Below are 22,074 nucleotides of genomic sequence, written 5' to 3' on the forward strand. Positions count from 1 at the left end.
GGGCATAAATCATCATATGGCAATACAATTACGTGCGTAGCGCATGTAACGCATGCGTACGCGCGCTTAAAATTTTCAAAATTTATTTTCGATGAAATAAGAGTACGTTTCAGGCAATTTTAAGCGTTTACAAAATTGCCATGAGTGCGCAGATTTTTGCGCGCGCACTGCGCGTTAAATGTTAATGCGCACACTTTTTGCCCGATTTCTGTTTTCTTGACTTAATTTTCAACTCGAAATTACGTTATACGAGCACGTCAAATGTGACAGGCTACGCACGTGTAAATTAAAAAAATATAAATGTTTTTAAACATTTCAACATTTTTAAACATGTTCAGTAATTTTGGTCAGTATAGTTCACTATGTCGGTCGGTCCGTCTGTCTGTCGGTCTGTCTGTCTGTCGGTCTGTTTGTCTGTCGGTCCGGTATCACTATGCATTGTAGCACGTGACTTAATGGCTGTTGGCCTTGTTTATATTGGAACTGAGAAAGGCATATATTCCTGATCTAAAATTATTTTCACTTTGGGATATTTTTGTAAATTACAACTTTCATAAAAAAATATCATTAAAAAAAAGACAACATTGTATGTCTGAACATAGTATAAATATGCACATGGTATAAATATATAATTTGTAAAATGTGTCAGAGGTCGTACATTTACAAAATAAAAAGAAAAAAAGGAATTTACATATTTATTTTTATACAGAGGTATAAAGTGAGTGGCACTAGCCTTAGTCAGTGTAACTCTCTTTTTTTCTGCTATAAATGAGTTAGGAATAAAATTGTCATGTGACAGAATACCAATGTAACATTTTTTCTTTAATCAGTATTTTAAAACCTGATGATTATGACCTCTTTCCAGGCTGGAAACACTCCACTACATGCACATCTGGCTCGTAGATATAAGGATCCTACATTAGAAATGGTGACCTGTCTCATAAATAAGGGGGCATCGGTGACATCACAAAATAAGGTAATATATATACAGACAATTTTCAGTAATACTGTATGGCAACAATCTTTCACCTACTCTAGTAAATTATTCTATTTTTTTTTCTTTTTTTATATCTGGTTCATCATATAATTAATAATAATGATAATTATTAATAAATTGTGTGATTTTTGGTAGACCTATTTAAAAAACCATTCCTTCAAAGATGACAATATCTACTATCACAGCGATTTTAAACTGATAGGAAGATTGTGGGTTGTATAATTTATGCTGAGATTGGACCTATCGGATATTTTGACGACATGAAGTAATGGCAGTGGGTAGAGGGAATGTGCCCGGCTTCATATAAGTTATTTAATAAGGGCGTTTAATCCTATAACCTATGCTTCATTAAATACTCTGTAACCATCTGTATTTCAATACTGATCTACACATGCGCACAGCTCGAATCTGAATTAAATGAAAGAAAGAATATTTTCCATAATTTGTTATCTAATGAACCATATCATATTCTAACTTTGCTCGATTTTGTCCCAATTCAATCTGTTGCATAAGTAAATGTTATTTTTTTAACAGATGTCAGGATTATTCTCAATTTGTAATTTATTCTAGAAATTGACATTGAAATCTGAATCATTCAATTAAATAACTTATAAAGAGCAGACCTCCCAACTATGCTGATAATGGCGAAAGCAATTGTGAATATACAGAAAAATATCCTGATATTTCTAATCTCTATTAAGAATCTAGATAAGAAGAAAAAGAAAATATGCTAAATATCCGCACAACGTTTGTAATAAATTCATGTATTGTTTAATAATTCAAATATTGTATTTTCCACAATTTGGCATACCCATATTTACTATGATAAATACCAAAACCTTTACATTTTTAGTAGCGCCCTTTTTGGTCTAATGTATTTTTCAAAATAATATAGCGCCCTGTATAGTTTGGACATGATTTTATAAAACCTCCCAATGTATCATTTGATTTGTTAAGAGGTGACAAACTTATAACAGCCGATTAATATAAACTGAAAAACAATGTATTTTACTTAAAATTAAGACAATACACATTAAACAATGATTCGATAAAGATTGAAATGTTGAATCATGAATTCCCTAATATTATTGTTGTTGTTGTTGGCGTCTTTGCCGCACCCAACATTTCCAGAAAAAAGGGTGAATTTTTGGACAAAAATCACTCAAGCGTGACTTGTGTTTTTCACATGGTAATACATGAAATTTGATCACTAAAATGCTTTAAATGTTGCCATTTGGGTATGAAAACATAGGGTTTGCCACAAAAATTGTAATGAATGGACTATTAGGTTAGGATATATTGTGAAAACATGGGTTTTATATTTTATTTGCATTAAAGTGATTGTGTTGGAAAGAGATTAACATCGTTACCATTTTAAGATAGTTAAAACACATTATTTTATCACATGTGAATTATGGAATTATTTTTAAGGATAAGATAAATACGTGTCACACTTCACATTCTTCTTTCACAAAAAAAATTTAAACCTTATGATGATGACTTTTTTTCCACAGAATGGAAATCCTCCACTATATGAATACCTGATTCAAAGGCCCAAGCCTACTTCAGAAATTGTAAAATTTCTCATTAAAAAGATAGTGCATTAGTGACATAGACCCTGTGCACGCAAGCTTAGTGTGCCTGTTTGAGAAATTTCTGCATTAGAAAGTCTAAGTCTATAGGTAGCAAATTAAAGAGGATCAACTAAAAACACAGAATCACAACCTCAAAGGGGCTTAACATGAATACTTGTTTATACAACCGTTAGTAAAATTGTGCAAATGCATCTCTTTACTTAGCTATCAGTCTATCCACTTCTCGTAAGCGACCAATTTTCTAAAACGACATTTTAAGCAACCATTTCTCTTAGGGGAGCTTTTTTCATAATTGACTACCTCTTGTAAGGGATCACCTCCTCTCATAAAGGACTACTTCTTATAATCGGACACCTCTTGTAAGCGACCACCTCTCTTAAGGACCACATCTCTCTTCTTAAGTGTCCACCTCTTTCAAGGGACCACAACCTCTCTCTTAAGGGACCACTTTGACTACCGGAAAAGTTAGGTCTATGGTGGTAGCCAAATATACATTTGTAGGGGTTTTCTGTCAAAACAACTGTGCACATATATTTATTTATCAAATCCAAACATTAAAAGCTCCTCATATTATGGGATAAAGAGACCCACTTCCCATTATATGGTTAGTGTAGTATGTTGCGAAAATTTAACACACGATAGAAAAATTCTGCTCTTTATTGCTTCTACATATTAATTAGAAAAGTTGGTTTGTCCACCAGCAGTTTTTCTTATTATTGGTATAGTATTACTATTTATGTTTGGATTTATAGATCTTGCCTACTACAGAACAGAGGTAGTGTTTTTGATCTGGGTGTCTATCAATTAAAAAGTCTTTGTAAATAGCTTGTTTAAGTAAATATTTTTGTTTTAGGAAGGAAAGACGCCCGAATCTATTGTAGAAACAAATATGGACATAACGAAAAAAGAAAAAACTGTGATTTTAAACTATTTTGACAGTAAGTAAAGTTTATAAATATAAATTATTCTTTAATCTAAGATAGGCAAACACAGTGTAAAAGATTTAAACTGTAACCTATCCTACCTATCTCAAATGTTTCACAAAATGTAGGTTCAAATGGTCACTACAGTACTCCCAGATTTGATTCACTATAGTTACTTCTAGGTGTCACTTTCTCTGTGGTAGTTTTTTTAAGATGTTTATAACAACACTCCAAATAGAGTGTGGCACAGGTAGTCATTTGAAATTATCAATGCTACTATTATAAATTTTTAAATTTTACTTCATAAACAAACTGTAAGGTGAATATTTTTTTATATAAGCTGGCAGGCTTTATTTTTCTGTTTCATTCCAAATGAATGGAACTCAATTCTCTGGATCCAGCCCAATCAATAGCATAATTGTACATGGTTGCCACTATTTTATCATGTTAATTGACATAGTTGGTTTAATATATTTGTATTAATATTATTGTATTGATGGTACTCGGACATAATTTATTATTCTTAAGGTATCATTTCTCAAGGTTCAAGTTTACCAGGGGTATTATATTATTAAAGTTGACGAGAACTATTGTACTGTATATGGGATGACATTTATTTTACTGTTTAATAACAAAATAATGTTTAGCAGTAACCTGTGCTCCGTATAGTCTTTTTCTGCCTTTATATGTGGTTATATACTAATTCGCATGGGAGAAGAAAATATAATAAAAATGCAGTCTTCCCTGATAAAAGTACTCTGAAATTTATTTTTTTTTTTTAATTGTCAAGAATAAAAATTCAGAACTATTTACAGCCATTGATTTTGCTAAACAAAATATTCCTTTACTTTGAAATATCTGTAAGCTCAAAAATGAAAGCAATACTGGATATGGGATTTTACGAAAATAACATTAAAAAAAAACGTAACATAAACGTAAAATACCAATCTATATTTTGGGTGTATTTTTCGTTGTGTATTGTTCGATATTTTGTTTCTTAGTTATGCTCAGAATTAGTGGTCACATTTACAAATAAAAAAATGGGACATAAATCGAATGAAAAACACGCCCTAAATCCGAAATATTGGGATTGGTTTGAGTGTGTTTATTTTTATTCATTTACATTTTTTTTAATTTCAATTGTTTTTGATATTTTGCTAGTTCTTTGTGTGAGGTTTGGTATCTTGCTAGTTTTTTATCTTTTGCTTTAAGTGGTGCTTATTTACACATATCGCGTAATCGAACTTAAATGTACCATAAGCATTGATATCATTGCCACGGCGTTTTACTCACTGGGCCAAACCGTGATTTACGAAAATCATTCTGTTCAAAGGATATGTATAATTAATTAAAGCGACGCGATCATTCAATATGGTTATTTGGCTACCGAGACTAAACACTGTTTTAATTTGGCGGCCCGGCATGGTGTTTGTAGATCCGGCCATGGTGGTACACAACAGAGGAAGTTGCGTAGTTTATACAGTGACGTAACATGGTCGCTGCATGAGACGTCAAATTACAGTTATTTTTTGCCTTTTTTAGTGTTTATCCTTAAAATTTAGGAAAGTGACATAGCCTATTATGTGCGGCCCCAATTTAGTAGCATTAATATTAGATGATAATATGAAGCATTTTTAAGGCTTACAGAGGCTGATTGAGATATTTATTTTTTGTCATAATAGAAGTGTTAGTTCCTGCAGAGATACGTGCCAGGGGTAAACAAGCTATTAAAATATATAAAGAAGAACTTAAAACTGGTAGCATGTCTGTTGTGAATTCAAGATGTATGTTTCTAGGAAAAGAAGGTGCTGGCAAGACTAGCTGTGTAAAGGCTATGGTTGGAGAAAGGTAACAAGTAAAATGGTATATTGTTTATATTACGGTATCTTGCTGTGTATGAGTGTTGACAAAGTGCGAGGCAGCGAGGCACGCGAGGCATGTCAAATATTTGTGCGAGGCATCATTTTATCATTTCCAAAAGTGCGAGGCATGCGAGGCATATAGTTTACAATTTCAAAAAGGTGCGAGGCATATCTTAACGTGCTATTATGCTATATTATAGGCCTAATAATCAATCGATACAAGCGTATCTAAATAGATTCGTGTATACACTCATCATGTTGTTTATTTTTATGTAACGATTGTTTTTTCATTCAAGTCATATCGTGTCAAATTTTACTTTTACAAAAGTGCCCAAACTACGGTTCAAAAATCTGAACGACAGTCTTCAACTTTCGATAAACAATAATTGTTATAGCGACACACTCATCAAATGACTGCAATGTTTGTTGGCATTTCGAGCGTGTTCACTCACATGTCTCTCGAACATAGCAGAGTGAAAATAATATTTTGTCACACCCCTGCGCCTAGATCCAGTAGACCCGAGAGATGGAAAATCCCTCTTTACTATTTAGCAGGTAGCGGAATGATTCAGCCCTCAGCTCAGAGGATTGTGGTGCATTCCCCTCCTATAGCACGTGGTTTCAGCAGCAACGCACAGACTTCTCTCTGAGCGGCGTGCCAAAGACATTTTTGACATTCCATTCTCTAGGAACAACACGTGTACCTCTCTCGCAAATAAGGTGAACAGCGATTGCCAGGACAAGTTCAATAACTGGCGGTGAATAAAAGGTAACTGATATGCCGATCCAATAACATGCCGCAAAGAAAAAAATTGCGACAGAATTCTGGAGCGCGTGTGAAAAAAGACTTACGTCCGAAAATTGTAATACTAGGCCTATTAAACTTTAGCTAATATGCTTAGCCCTAACCTAGATAAGTGGCCTATGTAGAAAATAATTTAATCAATTTTGATATAATAATAATTGGTGTAATATTTAATAATGATACACTATTCCTGTTTTAGTAAGCTAGGTATATTACGAACGATTTTTATTTATTGTTGTCCATGTACGTACTAATAAACCTGGCGCTAGTTTCCTTCGCTTGTATTTTTACTCCAAATTTGATAACTAACTTTATCGTGTGAATACCACACCTTAGAAGTATACCTCATGAGTACTTTAATGACAGAATCACATAAAAAGTAACAAATAAATCCTTAAATTAATGATTTTACAGGCGTGTTTCTCGCACACTGTTCGCGAATTTCACTTATTCAATGTTCAATATTTTTGTTTCTATGGAGCGCCAAAAGAGCAACGATAATAGAGGACTAAAACTCAGTGGAATGCGTCAATTTCTCATGCATTTATTGGTGAAAAACACGTTTTATTTCAATATATTTGTTAATTTGTCAATAAAAATGCTGTAATATGTTACTGCTCATACTGTTCTGTTTTCAAAGAATAATAATCGATCCTAAATCAACATCAGTACCTAGTCTAGACCTAGGACATCCTAAAAAGGATATTATGATGAATTTTTCTATTTTATTTTTTAAAAGGTTACCGAAACCGTGTACATTATCAACAGTACACCGGTGAACAGTAACATTTTTCCTTACTGACAGTGACAAAATCTATTGAAATTGTACTTGATTTTCACCAAATAATGCGTTAAATATAAATGGATTCCACAGAGTTTTTAGCCCTCTAATTAATTTTGCTCTTTTGGCGTTCCATAGAAACCAAAATATTGAACATTGAGTGTGCGAAATGCGAGAAAAACAACGTCTGTAAAATCACCAATTTAATGGATTTATTGTTACTTTTATGTGATTTTTCTTCATTAAAGTAGGCCTACTAATTCTAAGCTGTGGTATTCAGGATAAAGTTGGTTAAAATACAAGGCAGGTGCAAAAGGAAACTAGCCTAGCGGGCCTAGGCTACTTCAATTTCGGTGATTTCCTGCCTTGCAATTTTGAGAAATGATAAAATGATGCCTCGCATTTTTTGATGATGGTAAAACGATGCCTCGCATAAATTTCTGACTTGCCTCGCATGCCTTCCCTGCCTCGCGTGCCTCGCTGCCTCGCACTTTGTTACTACCCGCTGTGTATTAACCATCAACCATTTTAGTGATCATTTTAAGATTTTAGGCATTCATAGTTTAAGCTTCTTAATCAGAATGCTAAGAAATGCTTTGTGAATGGTAAGTGAAGGCATTCAGCTTTGGTAAGGGAATGTTTAATTTGAATTACTATACACTAAGGGTAACATTGTAGTATTTTAAATTATGATTCTTATTAAATAATAAAAACATTAATTTTATTCACTTTAATTTACTTTTAATTAACTTACTATAAATGTTCTATTTATTTAAAATTTATCAGTTGTTTTATGATTGGAATGTATATTTAAATGCAGTCTCCTTTTATGATTTAGTCATTTTATACATACTTTGTATGTGTCTAAAACGTACAATAAATGTTTAACTTTACTATACAATGTTATAATAGATTCAATTCTGCAGAACAATCCACAGATGGAATCGTTACAACCACAGTGTTTCAAGCAAAGAAGGATTGTAGTCAATGGAAAAAGATAAAAGATGTAAATGGTGAGAAAAGCAACTGAAAATGTTAAATTTTACATATTCATCATTTTGCTATAATTTTAACATTAATTTATTTTTGATAAAATAATACTAATTTTTAAATAAAAACATTCTTAAATGTATAATATAATGCCATTTATACATTGGTTATACAACAAATAACAATTCAAAATTCATTTGGCTATGCAACCATTACGTCTTGGTCTTCTATTTTCAAAGAGGTGATTGAAATCACCTCAGATACCAGAAATTGGAAAATTACTGTCAATGTTCAGAATATTGCTTATCATTGTATTCCTCTCATCCCATACAACACATTGGTTTCCTAATCTAATTGTCCATTTCTTGCTTTGTATAGGTATTGACCTATCAGAGCAAATTCGTTCACATGCTTTAGGAGAAAAGGTTGATAAAAGGTTACAAGAAGGTAGGTACAGACTAATAAAGCTTTTATAACATTTAAATCTGCATAAAAGATGTATAATGATATCGATCAGTAACACTGTTATATTGGTTTTGTTTCTGTAATTTTTTGTAGAAGGCAATGTTGGAACCTGGGCTAAATTTAAGAATGGTATGTATAAGATGGTAAGAAGAAAAGAAAAAGTGAGTGACATAACTAGTGTATGGGACTACGCTGGTCAACTAGACTACTATATAACGCACAGGGTATGTTTTCATTATTGTATTATAAATATCACATGTATTCTAAGAGTCATATTTAAAACAAATATTATTTTGATTGGGTTCAGAAATAATTAAATTTGAAGTTCTTAAATACTAATGGACCTTTTGTATTGATTAATTGTTGATTAAAGAAGAAGAACAGACTTTATTTTTCTTTTTACATAATGTGTTCTTATGCTATTTTGCCAAGAACATTTTTAACAGGGTTATTTTATCAATGTGCAACTTTTTTTTTAGACTATGCTATGTTTTTGTTGGTTTTTCTAGTTCCATTGATCTTACATGTTTCAATTACTGATTTTTTTTTATCACAAGTTTTCATATAAAACATCACCAGGGGCTGATCCAGGGGAGGGGACCACAGGGCATTTGTACCTGTCAATATTGTCAACAGTAAAAAGAGAGGGTGGAGGGCAGAGTGGAGTAGATGTGGGAATGAGAAGGTTAAATATATTATTTAAACATCGTCAGTAAACAAATCAAAAAACCTCAGAATACCATACCTCCACCAATTATACCAGGCCTTTCTTTCTTTCTCTTTTGTTCTTATTTCATGCAATATTGCAATGTTGAATAAAGATCAATAGGTGATCTACAATAAACAATGCTAAAATAAATACTTTACAAATACTATTCACAATCTAAATACAACAAATACTATTCCTGATCTAAAAAGGAAGAAGGTCGTAAGACTCAATAATAAATGCAAATCACTATCCAAATGAAAAAGTAAACAGAGAGGTATCACTTTTGAAATAATATCAATAATTGAAGTAGTATGACTTTGATGGTAATTTAAAGAAATTGTATTAAATGGTAATTTATACTTACAAAATTTAAATTGTTTGTCTCAAGCTATGCATAAGTGTGTTTATGATTAAAATCAATTTATTCAGAGAAAATGTGATTTTAAATCTATCCTAAAATCTCATTGAGCTGATTTCCACGCGTTCAAAACATCATCGGATAACATATATCAATGAAATATACACTACATTTACAAATAAAACAATGAATTAATACAAGTTAAACTTGAGAAGGAATTCTTTTTCTTTTAGAGTTGTACTTTTGTGGAATGGTCTTTCAGACTATGTTGTTTCAGCTAGTTCTTTAAATTTGTTTAAAAATAGACTAAATGAGGCTTGGGTAAACCATCCATTAAAGTCCACACCATTTGTACAAGATGACCTGCGAGGGGCTTATAAGCAATATGCTTCGCCTCAATTTCCCTCTACTCATAGGATTATGAGGGATTACAAGTAAACAAGTAAAAGTCTTGTAATCAAAAAAGCTTTATATTTTAACTGCAAAAAAACACAAGTTCCAACCAAAAATTGTATATTTTTTACCACTTAAAGAACTTGAACGGATACTCGGATTTTAGTCATTTAAATTGCAAAATGATAAACATTAATTTCTTTTTGGTTAACTGAAAGAAAAGTGAAATGATTAATAAATGACTAAACTTGACCTACACGCATGCACCAGTGACCTCCTGCAAGCTGAAAAATAGTTGTGTAAATTCCATTTTACGTAGTACACGCACCCCTCTTGTAAGAATTACCACATGTATCAATGCAAGCTGAATGATGGTGGAAAAACATGCATCCCTCTTACAAGAAATTACCATGTGTTCTTGCCTGCATTGATGGTATCTGTTCCAATTTACAATCATATTGGTGTGTATCACTATAAAACAATACGACAGGCTCATGTGTATACCAACAATGAAATTGCGCTATATTTAGACATTGACAGGGTTTGCTCACTGTCTCAGGGTGACAGCATGCAGCTTGTTTTTGAACGTCTAAACAAGTAGGTTAGACCTAGCCAATGGTTTTGAAATAATCATGACAACAAAACATACATAGCAATACACATCATGTCAAGTTAGTTCCCGCAACATAGGAACCACAGTCCTGGTAAGGGTCTGGTATCACAGTGTATAAAACATACATAGCAATACACATCATGTCAAGTTAGTTCCAACAACATAGGAACTAGGGGTCTGGTATCACATACATAGCAATACACATCATGTCAAGTTAGTTCCCACAACATAGGAACCACAGTCCTGGTAGGGTCTGGTATCACAGTGTAAAAAACATACATAGCAATACACATCATGTCAAGTTAGTTCCCGCAACATAGGAACCACAGTCCTGGTAAGGGTCTGGTATCACAATGTATAAAACATACATAGTAATACACATCATGTCAAGTTAGTTCCCGCAACATAGGAACCACAGTCCTGGTAAGGGTCTGGTATCACAGTGTAAAAAAACATACATAGTAATACACATGTCAAGTTAGTTCCCGCAACATAGGAACCACAGTCCTGGTAAGGGTCTGGTATCACAGTGTAAAAAAACATACATAGTAATACACATGTCAAGTTAGTTCCCGCAACATAGGAACCACAGTTCTGGTAAGGGTCTGGTATCACAGTGTAAAAAACATACATAGTAATACACATGTCAAGTTAGTTCCCGCAACATAGGAACCACAGTCGTGGTAAGGGTCTGGTATCACAGTGTAAAAAAACATACATAGCAATACACATCATGTCAAGTTAGTTCCCGCAACATAGGAACCACAGTCCTGGTAAGGGTCTGGTATCACAGTGTATAAAACATACATAGCAATACACATCATATCAAGTTAGTTCCCGCAACATAGGAACCACAGTCCTGGTAAGGGTCTGGTATCACAGTGTATAAAACATACATAGCAATAGGGTACACATCATATCAAGTTAGTTCCCGCAACATAGGAACCACAGTCCTGGTAAGGGTCTGGTATTACAGTGTAAAAAAACATACATAGTAATACACATGTCAAGTTAGTTCCCGCAACATAGGAACCACAGTCCTGGTAGGTGTCTGGTATCACAGTGTATAAAACATACATAGCAATACACATCATGTCAAGTTAGTTCCCGCAACATAGGAACCACAGTCCTGGTAGGTGTCTGGTATCACAGTGTAAAAAACATACATAGCAATACACATCATGTCAAGTTAGTTCCCGCAACATAGGAACCACAGTCCTGGTAGGGGTCTGGTATCACAGTGTATAAAACATACATAGCAATAGGGTACACATCATGTCAAGTTAGTTCCCACAACATAGGAACCACAGTTCTGGTAAGGGTCTGGTATCACAGTGTAAAAAACATACATAGTAATACACATGTCAAGTTGGTTCCCACAACATAGGAACCACAGTCCTGGTAAGGGTCTGGTATCACAGTGTAAAAAACATACATAGCAATAGGGTACACATCATGTCAAGTTAGTTCCTGCAACAAAAGAACCACAGTTCTGGTAGGTCTGGTATCACAGTGTAAAAATGGTGAAAGTTTATTTTACAGTCTGCATTAATCTGCTTGACTTGATGCAAGTCATGAACAAAAGTGCTCAGAACAAAAGCAGAGCAAAATAGATAAATAAATGACTCAATTTAAAATTTCAACTATTTATTTGCACACTAGATAGTTTCATAAAAGTGATAAAAAGAAGAGCTATTTTATCACCTTGATGAAACAGTACAGTATGTAGTGTGCAAATAAAATGTTGAAATTTAAACTTTCATTAAGTCATTAAACTTTATCTATATAAAATATTGTAATATTATATTATAATAACCATGAAAACATAATCCTTGTTAATTTCCAGTTTTTCCTGACAAATACAGTATCATACTGTGTTGCTTTCAATGTCATGGACAACTTGGATGAGCCAGCTAAACCACGGGGTTCAAAAATAGTAAGTTAAACTTTAGTACTTTAGACAATCTTGTAAACTACAAATGCTATGATTTAATAATGTAATTTAATTTCAATATTAGTTTAAAAATATATTGTCATTGTCATTTTAGGGTCAGCTAGGAATGACTAATTTGGACATGAATTTGTTCTGGATAAGGTCCATTTATGAACATACTGTGTCACAACATGGTTCAGGAAACACTATTTCAATTAACGGCAAGAACATAGAGTCACCTCCCATCTGTTTGGTTGCAACTCATGTGGACAAATTGTCAGGGACAGCATCAGAAAAAGAGGAGGAGGTAAATAGTATATAAATATTAGATATTTATATCTTGTCTTTTTCTCAACTATGTCAACATAAGTGCTCCAAGCAACTGAATGCAACTATAAACCTCAACTGACTGCAACTGACAGGCGCACAACAATGTAGACATAAGCTTAGTTACATGTATAGTTGCCCATGTTCTATTTTTACTGTAACTGAGTGAAACTGAAAAGTTTTAAACGTGTCACACGTGTGGTATGGGTAACGGCGACCAGTCGCGATTCGTTTGTATACTGATTCATATACAACTATGAATTGCGTTGTGCGTGTAGTAAGGTAAATTAATAGGCTCTTTAGAATTAATATTTTGCCTACAAAAAGGTTGACTGTATTAACAACCCATCAGTACAATTAGAACAAAAAAGCAGTTTGAGGTCTAATGTACATGTTTATACAATCAACTAATATAACATGAAAATGGAACATTAAACATTACATGCATTACAAAAGAATTCATTAAAGAAAGTAAAGTAGAAACATTGTTTGATATTTTGAATTACAGTATGAATAAAAAAAAAACAGCCTGTAACAGTCATGGAAGATTGTGTACATTAGGTTAATGTGACATATTGTCCTGTAAACCACTGATCATGATGATCACTGAGATTACGCAGATTGATCTCGCTGATCATATGAGTATTCTCCGTGGATATATCATTGTCAACACTTGGCTTGAAAATATGCCTGGAGGCGCAAACAAAATCCTAGATGGCGACAAAAATCCAAAATGACTGCCCATTTGATCTAAATTGTATTTATAATGCCTATTAAATATCCTTTTTAAACTTGTTTGTTTTTTTTAATTAACCACACACATTGAATACAAAGTAAAAATATTTATTGAAATCTATATAGATAACACAGTATATCAGCATGATCAGTAAATATTGTGATAAGTTATCAGCAATAGCAGCAATATAAATGTATTTATTAATTGAAGGTTATGAAGATGTACAAGAAAATGTTTGATAAAATGGAAGGAATGCCATATGCTCACCATGTAGATCGTGAAATGTACATGGTTGATAACACCATGAAATCACCTGAAGGTATTACAAAACTTAAGCGAAACGTTGGTAGATACATGAAGGAAATGGTGAGAGAAGTTCCAGTAAAGTGGGTTAATTTACAGGAAAGTTTACAAAGAATTGGTGAAACAAAATTGTGTATTACGTTTGAGGAGGTAAAGTTTTGATTGTGGATTCCAATGTAATTATATAATATGATTATTTATTGTTACTTTGTTTTTATTCCTATAGACACTACTAATATTTATAGTCCTGGCCTATCATTGCATTTTCCATTAGCTTTTCTCCAGGCTCTACAAGTAATGTACTAAGTTAAGTTATTTGTTTGAATTAAATTCTGTATTAGGTTTCCAGGATTGGCACTGAATGTGAAATTTCCGAAGAGAGGCTCGACACTGCCATAGAGTATATGAATGACATTGGGATCATTTTACATTCGAGTTCTAACAAAAAACTGAAAAACACTGTGATAACAGATCTTGAAATGATGATTCAAATGGTTACAAAAGTGATCACAGTAGTTAAACCGTCTATTAAAGTGGTAGGTAGATAATGTATTTTATTATGATATTAGATTGTCATCATGTGGATGTATAGGTGATTTTAATAATCTGTTCTTAGTAACTTGATGTGAAACAGTATAATTGTATTGATCATGTGACTGTACTGTGTAAAGTAAGAATAAACTGTTTTTTTAAATATAGAAGCAAATGAGGGTGCTGTGGAAAAGGCTGGATGAGGAAGGAATACTGGAGGAAAGACTGCTAAGGTATTTATGGGAACAGGAATTAGAGGAAGATCCACATCGCTTTGAAATCTTTACTGAAGTGATGAAGACATTTGGTCTGCTCTTTGAGAAATTGAAGGTAAGTTAAACATCTTATTTTAAATTGGCTGTCACTTAAATTAGCTTAAATGTTATACTTGTAATATTTTAATTTACAACACTTTGCTTACATCTGCAGGTAACTGAAGGTGATCGGGTATTCTTGGTTCCATCTCGAATGAAAACCAAGAAAGAGAGTCTTAAAGTTGAAACGGACAAGAAAAATATGGTATCAATCTATCTTACACCTACTGACTTTCTTCCCAATGCTGTATACAATACATTGGTTGTTGCATTTCTTGACTTGATGGAGGTCAAAGGTAGACCTGGTGAACCAGTTGTGTTTCAAAATCGCAGTGAATTTGACTTTAAGGATCATGGGGTTAATTTAGGCACAGTGAAAATTGAAAACCGGCATGCATTAAAGGTACAGAAATTATTTATGTATTTAGTTTCAAATAAATAAATTTGAACAGAAAATGAAACATAACATTTTGAACTAATTTTGCCACTTTTACTGAATTAAAATGTTTATGAATGAATGTTGAACATGAACCTACAAAAGGTAATTGTAATAATCCAATGAAACCTTTCTGCATTTATTAACTTTTTTTAGTAAACTTTTCTTATCAGCTTGAAATATCTCATCTAATTAAAGTTGATGGCAATACTACAGGCCCAAAAAATGAACCACATCGAAGCTTCTGCATAGAGGTAAGGATAATGTGTTAACATTTTCAACAAAGCAGTACTAGAATGTAATAAAAGAATATTTTTAACTTAAGTTCGTCATTTTGTTGTAGGTGTTAGGATATCTGAAGCATCAACTAGAAAATGTGCTTGTCACAAGTGAAGGAGTTGGCTACAATCTATGTGTGTTGTGTAATGTTTGTAATCCAGCAGAGAAGCCTCATTTACATGGTCTCAAGCGATGCTTGGAACAAGAATTCGATGGTGTTAAATGTGGCGATAAGCTCATGGATACCACTCGTTTAAAGAAGCTATTTTCGGAAGGTAATTGAAATTTTGATTTATCATCAACATTTTCTTCAATAGCAATATTATTAGTTTGTTTTAATGACATAGGAACATGTGTGTGGTTTTTTTTTTTTTTTCATACCACATCAATACAATATACAAAGATGTGTCTAGAGATATCTGCAAAGGCCCTTTGAATAATAGATAGAATTTATTCTTATTATTTACAACCTAATGAAAATCAGTTGACTAATTAATTGGCATTCGGGAATTAATTTTTTAACAACTTTAAAAAAAATAACAGATTTAGGCTAAGCTAAACATTTATCCCAAATAACTAGAGGCGTCATGTAAATCTATTGTTTTCCCTGCAGAAATCATCACACAATAAGGATTTATCTATCTGCAGTATTTATTCTGGGAGGCCTGCATAACTTTAAAATAAATATTTAATTTAATAATTTAATTTTTTTTTGTTCACTAATACATGTACTGATAGATATCTTTTGTTTGCATAGATACACCAGATGATACTACTACTCCTCTGGCTATAAGCTCATCATTACCATCAGGTCAGTTGATTGATACAATTTGTTAATTCTAAATTACATTATAAATTACATACAATTTAGAAATGACAATAACTAATTCAGAAAACATCAACTATAAAGTAGAAACATCAACAGTTAAAAATATGTTATATGGTACTTGATATGTAAAGTTTGGAAAATGTTAGTATTTTAACCATTTTTTGATAAGGAAAATGTCAGATGGTGGTTTCAGACAAATCTCATGATTTCAAAATACATGAATAAGGTCCAATTTGAATTGCATAAAACAGTGTATCCTAGTGTTGTTAACAAAATAGTTTATTTAATAAAAACTAACTTTTAAATGTGTATTGAATAAATTGTGATAATGTTTTTGTTATTATGACTATGTATAACTTTTATTTGGTATAGATACACTAACTGCTACTACTCTGGCTACAAGCTCATTACGGACAGGTTAGTTGATTATCATCATTAGAGATCCTTGGATAGGGTAGTGTTACAACCACTAATGTAGAAAATATTAGCTAATGTAGAAATAGCAATAGCTAAATGTAGAAATAACAAATTGCTCATATGTAATTAGTACCAGCTAAGGTGAGAAAATGCTTCACAACTATGATATACTGTTTGGAACTACATCAAGAAACCTGAAGGATAGATACATTATGTGAAGTTAAATGTAATATAAAGTTGGTAATACATAAGGATAACAACTAAGCAGATTCTGTATTAATCACTTTCAACTACCATGTCTGTGTTTTGGGGATATTAATTATTCCCTATGCAACAATATAAATTTTGATCTGATTTATGGAAAGTTATGGTGTTTTAAGGATTTATATTCATACATACAGACATATTCAAACAATGATTTTCAACAACTATGATAATTATGATAATTATGCTCAATTTATATCATAAATTTGGAAACTTGTCTTCAACCATTTAGAGTTGTCAGAGGATAATTTTAAACAGTTGATTGCAGACTTTGCAAAATGGTTTGATGATCGTGGTCTCCTTAAAAGGCTACAAGTTCTATGCATAGAAATAGTAGATGACATCGAAGAGTTGAAAAGGGTTACCAGTACAATCAACCTGTTAGCTCTTTTAACTGTAAATGGACAATTGAGTCAAACAAATCTTTCTGTCCTGTATGATGCAATAAAAGTAACAGAACAATTTGGCTTTCAGTCAGTCATTAAAGAAAAGCTTTACATACCTGTCCTAATACAGCTTATGAGCTTTAAAGTCACTCATTTGTTGGCGATGAATGCTTTTTCCCATCAAAGTTTTTTGTCCAATTATAAAATGAATATCATGACAAAAAGCATAACTGTCTAACCATTTTTTGCAAACCAGATCTCTATGTTTGTTAAGCCTGTTAATCTCCCCACTAGACTAGACTCATTAATGTACAATAGTTAGCATATGATGCATCGTATAGATATGGAAGGCAATAAACAAATGACATAGACCATTTTAAATCTCTATGTTTTTGTAGCCTCTTTATCTATCCACTAGAATAGACTCATTAATGTACAATAGATAGCATCTGATGGATCATGTAGATATGGAAGGCAACAAACAACTGACATACAGTAGACCATTTTAAATCTCTATGTTTTTGTAACCTCTTTATCTACCCACTAGACTAGACTCATTAATGTACAATAGATAGCATCTGATGGATCATGTAGATATGGAAGGCAACAAACAACTGACATAGACCATTTTAAATCTCTATGTTTTTGTAGCCTCTTTATCTACCCACTAGACTAGACTCATTAATGTACAATAGTTAGCATATGATGCATCATGTATGGAAGGCAATAAACAACTGACATAGACCATTTTAAATCTCTTTGTTTTTGTAGCCTCTTTATCTATCCACTAGACTAGACTCATTAATGTACAATAGATAGCATCTGATACACCATGTAGATATGGAAGGCAACAAACAACTGACATAGACCATTTTAAATCTCTGTTTTTGTAACCTCTTTATCTACCCACTAGACTAGACTCATTAATGTACAATAGTTAGCATATGATGCATCATGTATATATGGAAGGCAATAAACAACTGACATAGACCATTTTAAATCTCTTTGTTTTTGTAGCCTCTTTATCTATCCACTAGACTAGACTCATTAATGTACAATAGATAGCATCTGATACACCAAGTAGATATGGAAGGCAACACACAACTGACATAGACCATAGCAGAACAGTGCATCGAATCAATTGTGATACTGTACTCTTGATTATGACTAATATTATATCTGTTTTTTGTATAGATACACAGACTGCTGCTCCTCTGGCTACAAGCTCATTAGAGACAGGTTAGTGGTTATCATTAGATCATTATGTCTCATATGGACAGTTTGTCTGAAATTACATGAATATACATAATAGCATAACATCTTGGTGTCATTAGCAGAATAGTTGATTTAATACTGGTATTCTTGATTATGACTAATGTATATGTTTATTTTGCATAGATGCACCTATTGCTGCTCCTTTGGCTGCAAGCTCATTAGGGACAGGTATAGGTGAGTAACATTAGATCATTAGGGACAGGTATAGGTGAGTAACATTAGCTCATTAGGGACAGGTATAGGTGAGTAACATTAGATCATTAGGGACAGGTATAGGTGAGTAACATTAGATCATTGGAGACAGGTATAGGTGAGTAACATTAGATCATTAGGGACAGGTATAGGTGAGTAACATTAGATCATTAGGGACAGGTATAGGTGAGTAACATTAGATCATTAGGTACAGGTATAGGTGAGTAACATTAGATCATTAGGGACAGGTATAGGTGAGTAACATTAGATCATTAGGGACAGGTATAGGTGAGTAATATTAGATCATTAGGGACAGGTATAGGTGGGTAACATTAGATCATTAGGGACAAGTATAGGTGAGTAACATTAGATCATTAGGGACAGGTATAGGTGAGTAACATTAGATCATTAGGGACAGGTATAGATGAGTAACATTAGATCATTAGGGACAGGTATAGGTGAGTAACATTAGATCATTAGGGACAGGTATAGGTGAGTAACATTAGATCATTAGGGACAGGTATAGGTGAGTAGCATTAGATCATTAGGGACAGGTATAGGTGAGTAACATTAGATCATTAGGGCATTGTTACAACCACTTATGTAGTACCAGCTATAATAAAAACTACTGCTAAGAGAGAAACAATAAATATATCATATCATTTATTTCATTTGAACAAATACAAACATGAAAACAGAACAATTGTAAATCAATGAGGCAGGATTACCTAACATAACAGTCGCGAAGCCAAAATAAGACATTCAAACATATTTAAAACATAATTAAAAACACATTTTTTGTAAGAAATTTAACATTTCTGTATATGAATGACAAGATAGTTTAAATTGTATGAAGTTAAATTTATTACAGCAAAATCCACCACAGGTTAGCTAATTCCTCAAAATAATCAAAGCCGAACAAATCAGAATGGAATCATGCTTATATTTCTTCTAACTTTCAGAAACATCAAATTATCAACATTATTTTCTTTGATATTATTAATTTGAATACTATAAAACCAATGTTCAAATAGTAGGAAAAACTTTTCTACGTAGGAAAAGTGGTCAAAATATTAACCAAAAAATCCATGAAAACAAAACAGCAATTTGTTAAGAGATTGATTCACACATATATATATAAACTTTTATGGGGATAAAAATGCAATAATTATCCATCATTTGTTTTGCAGAAAATACATTGCAAGAAAAGTATTTTATATTACTAAAATATAAATATGCTTATTTTGCGGTGAAACATTTTAAGATTTGTTTAAGAGTGACTAGTATCAATCATAGTATAATAATTCTCAAACACTTGTTTTTGTAGTAAATACATCACAAGAACAATTCAACAAGTTGAAGTATGATCTTGGTTTACTCTATATTGGTGAGCGACTGCTGTTGTTGAAATGCTGTCTATTTGAACACGTAGACTTACATCACCTTGGCAAGTCAAGTTGCACAGCAAATTACCTATTAAACCAACTACATGAACGTCGTTATATCACACCTACTAATATCCGTCTGTTGCTAGAAGTGGCTGAGATTTCACAGTTGAAAGATGCTGAAGATCTCATAAATCAATATGTTGTAACCAACAAGGTTCCAAACACTGATGAAGGAACAAAGTCAGTTTCACCATATAGGAAACGATTGTGCATGGCATTGCAGCAATTTGACCCACATAAGTTAAATGATGTAATTGCTTACTATGGATTGAACTTATTAAGTTTACCAACAATTTGGGAATTAGTGTTTCACCTTGAAAGCAATAGAAAATTACTAGAAGAATCAGAAAGAAAGAGGTTGGCTGAGCTTCTTGGACCAATCGCTAAGAGCATACTATTCAATGGTATGTATGTTGTATCATGTATAAACATCATTTATAACAATTGAAGTTAATTTATGTGATTTCTTACATACACAGTGTGATTATAAATAATGTAAGCCATGTAAAGTATATTCAACTATAAATCTCATTTAAATATTGATAGCATAACCTGCATCATTACACCAGAATTGTTAAAAGAGTAAAAATCAATCTCATAATTATACATGTAAAGACCATTTGCACTGTACACAATATCTTGTTTGACACAACTTTATCTATGTTTGTTAAAGAGTAATTACTAATTTTTAAGAACAGAAAGTTTACACATTCACATTTTGAACACTTTGCTGACATTAAAAGTCTTTTATACTGAAGAAAAAACTTGCCTATCACAAATAGGCATATGTGCATGGCAACATGCCCTTAGAAATAAGAGTACCTTTTTGAATGGCCTGCCTTGCGTATCCATGCAAAAATCTATTAGAAAATATGTATTTTTAAAATGTGTTCCTATGTTTTTGTTATAGTTTTGTAAAAAAAAAATGAAAACAAATTTGAATTGAATGTTACCTATGATGACTTAAATGGCCTGTTTCAAATATGATACTATACAATAAAAGTTTTTCTAATTTTTTTTTCAGATGAATGAGCAATTCCACTTCTATCCAAGCAGACAATTGAAAGAGTACCACAAACATGTAAAAATATCAAGACAATACTATTGCCATGCAAGGCAACCGAACGAGTAGGGTATCGTAACCAAAACGAGTATCATTACTATGCAAGACAACTAAACAAGTAGGGTACCGTAACCAAAACGAGTATCATTACCATGCGAGAAAACCAAACGAGTAGGGTACCGTAACCAAAACAAATATCATTACCATGCGAGACAACCAAAGGAGTAGGGTACCATAACCAAAACGAGTATCATTAATATACGAGACAAACAAACGAGTATGGTACCGTAACCAAAACGAGTAGGGTACCTTAACCAAAACGAGTAGCATTACCATGCAAGACAACCAAACAAGTAGGGTACCGTAACCAAAACTATTATCATTACCATGTGAGAAAACCAAACGAGTAGGGTACCATAACCAAAACGAGTATCATTACCATGCAAGACAACCAAACGAGTAGGGTACCGAATCATAATGAGTATCATTACCATGCAAGACAACCAAACAAGTAGGGTGCCATAACCAAAACGAGTATCATTACCATGCGAGAAAACCAAACGAGTAGGGTACCATAACCAAAACGAGTATCATTACCATGCGAGGCAACCAAACAAGTAGGGTACCGTAACCAAAACGAGTACCATTACCATGCGAGAAAACCAAACGAGTAGGGTACCGTAACCAAAACAAGTATCATTACCATGTGAGACAACCAAACGAGTATGGTACCGTAACCAAAACAAGTATCATTACCATGTGAGACAACCAAACAAGTAGGGTACCGTAACCAAAACAAGTATCATTGCCATGCGAGAAAACCAAACGAGTAGGGTACCGTAACCAAAAC

At 32.8% G+C, this 22,074-nt stretch overlaps 1 protein-coding gene across 1 annotated transcript; it reads left to right on the forward strand.

The window, feature by feature from the left end:
- The first annotated feature begins 850 nt into the window (after positions 1–850).
- Positions 851–21,823, forward strand: LOC140044131 (uncharacterized). The gene is made up of 21 exons (XM_072088611.1): positions 851–976; positions 3,446–3,530; positions 5,198–5,363; positions 7,876–7,976; positions 8,332–8,400; positions 8,512–8,642; positions 12,338–12,427; positions 12,540–12,731; positions 13,698–13,940; positions 14,132–14,326; positions 14,493–14,651; positions 14,751–15,038; positions 15,245–15,325; positions 15,415–15,625; positions 16,108–16,161; positions 16,552–16,596; positions 17,093–17,431; positions 18,441–18,485; positions 18,645–18,695; positions 20,041–20,565; positions 21,186–21,823. The coding sequence occupies exons 1-21, from the start codon at positions 851–853 to the stop codon at positions 21,191–21,193; spliced, it is 3,204 nt and encodes a 1,067-aa protein (XP_071944712.1). The 3' UTR covers positions 21,194–21,823.
- The last annotated feature ends 251 nt before the right edge of the window (positions 21,824–22,074 follow it).

This window comes from Antedon mediterranea, chromosome 3 (assembly GCF_964355755.1).
Source record: "Antedon mediterranea chromosome 3, ecAntMedi1.1, whole genome shotgun sequence".
NCBI classification, from domain to species: domain Eukaryota; kingdom Metazoa; phylum Echinodermata; class Crinoidea; order Comatulida; family Antedonidae; genus Antedon; species Antedon mediterranea.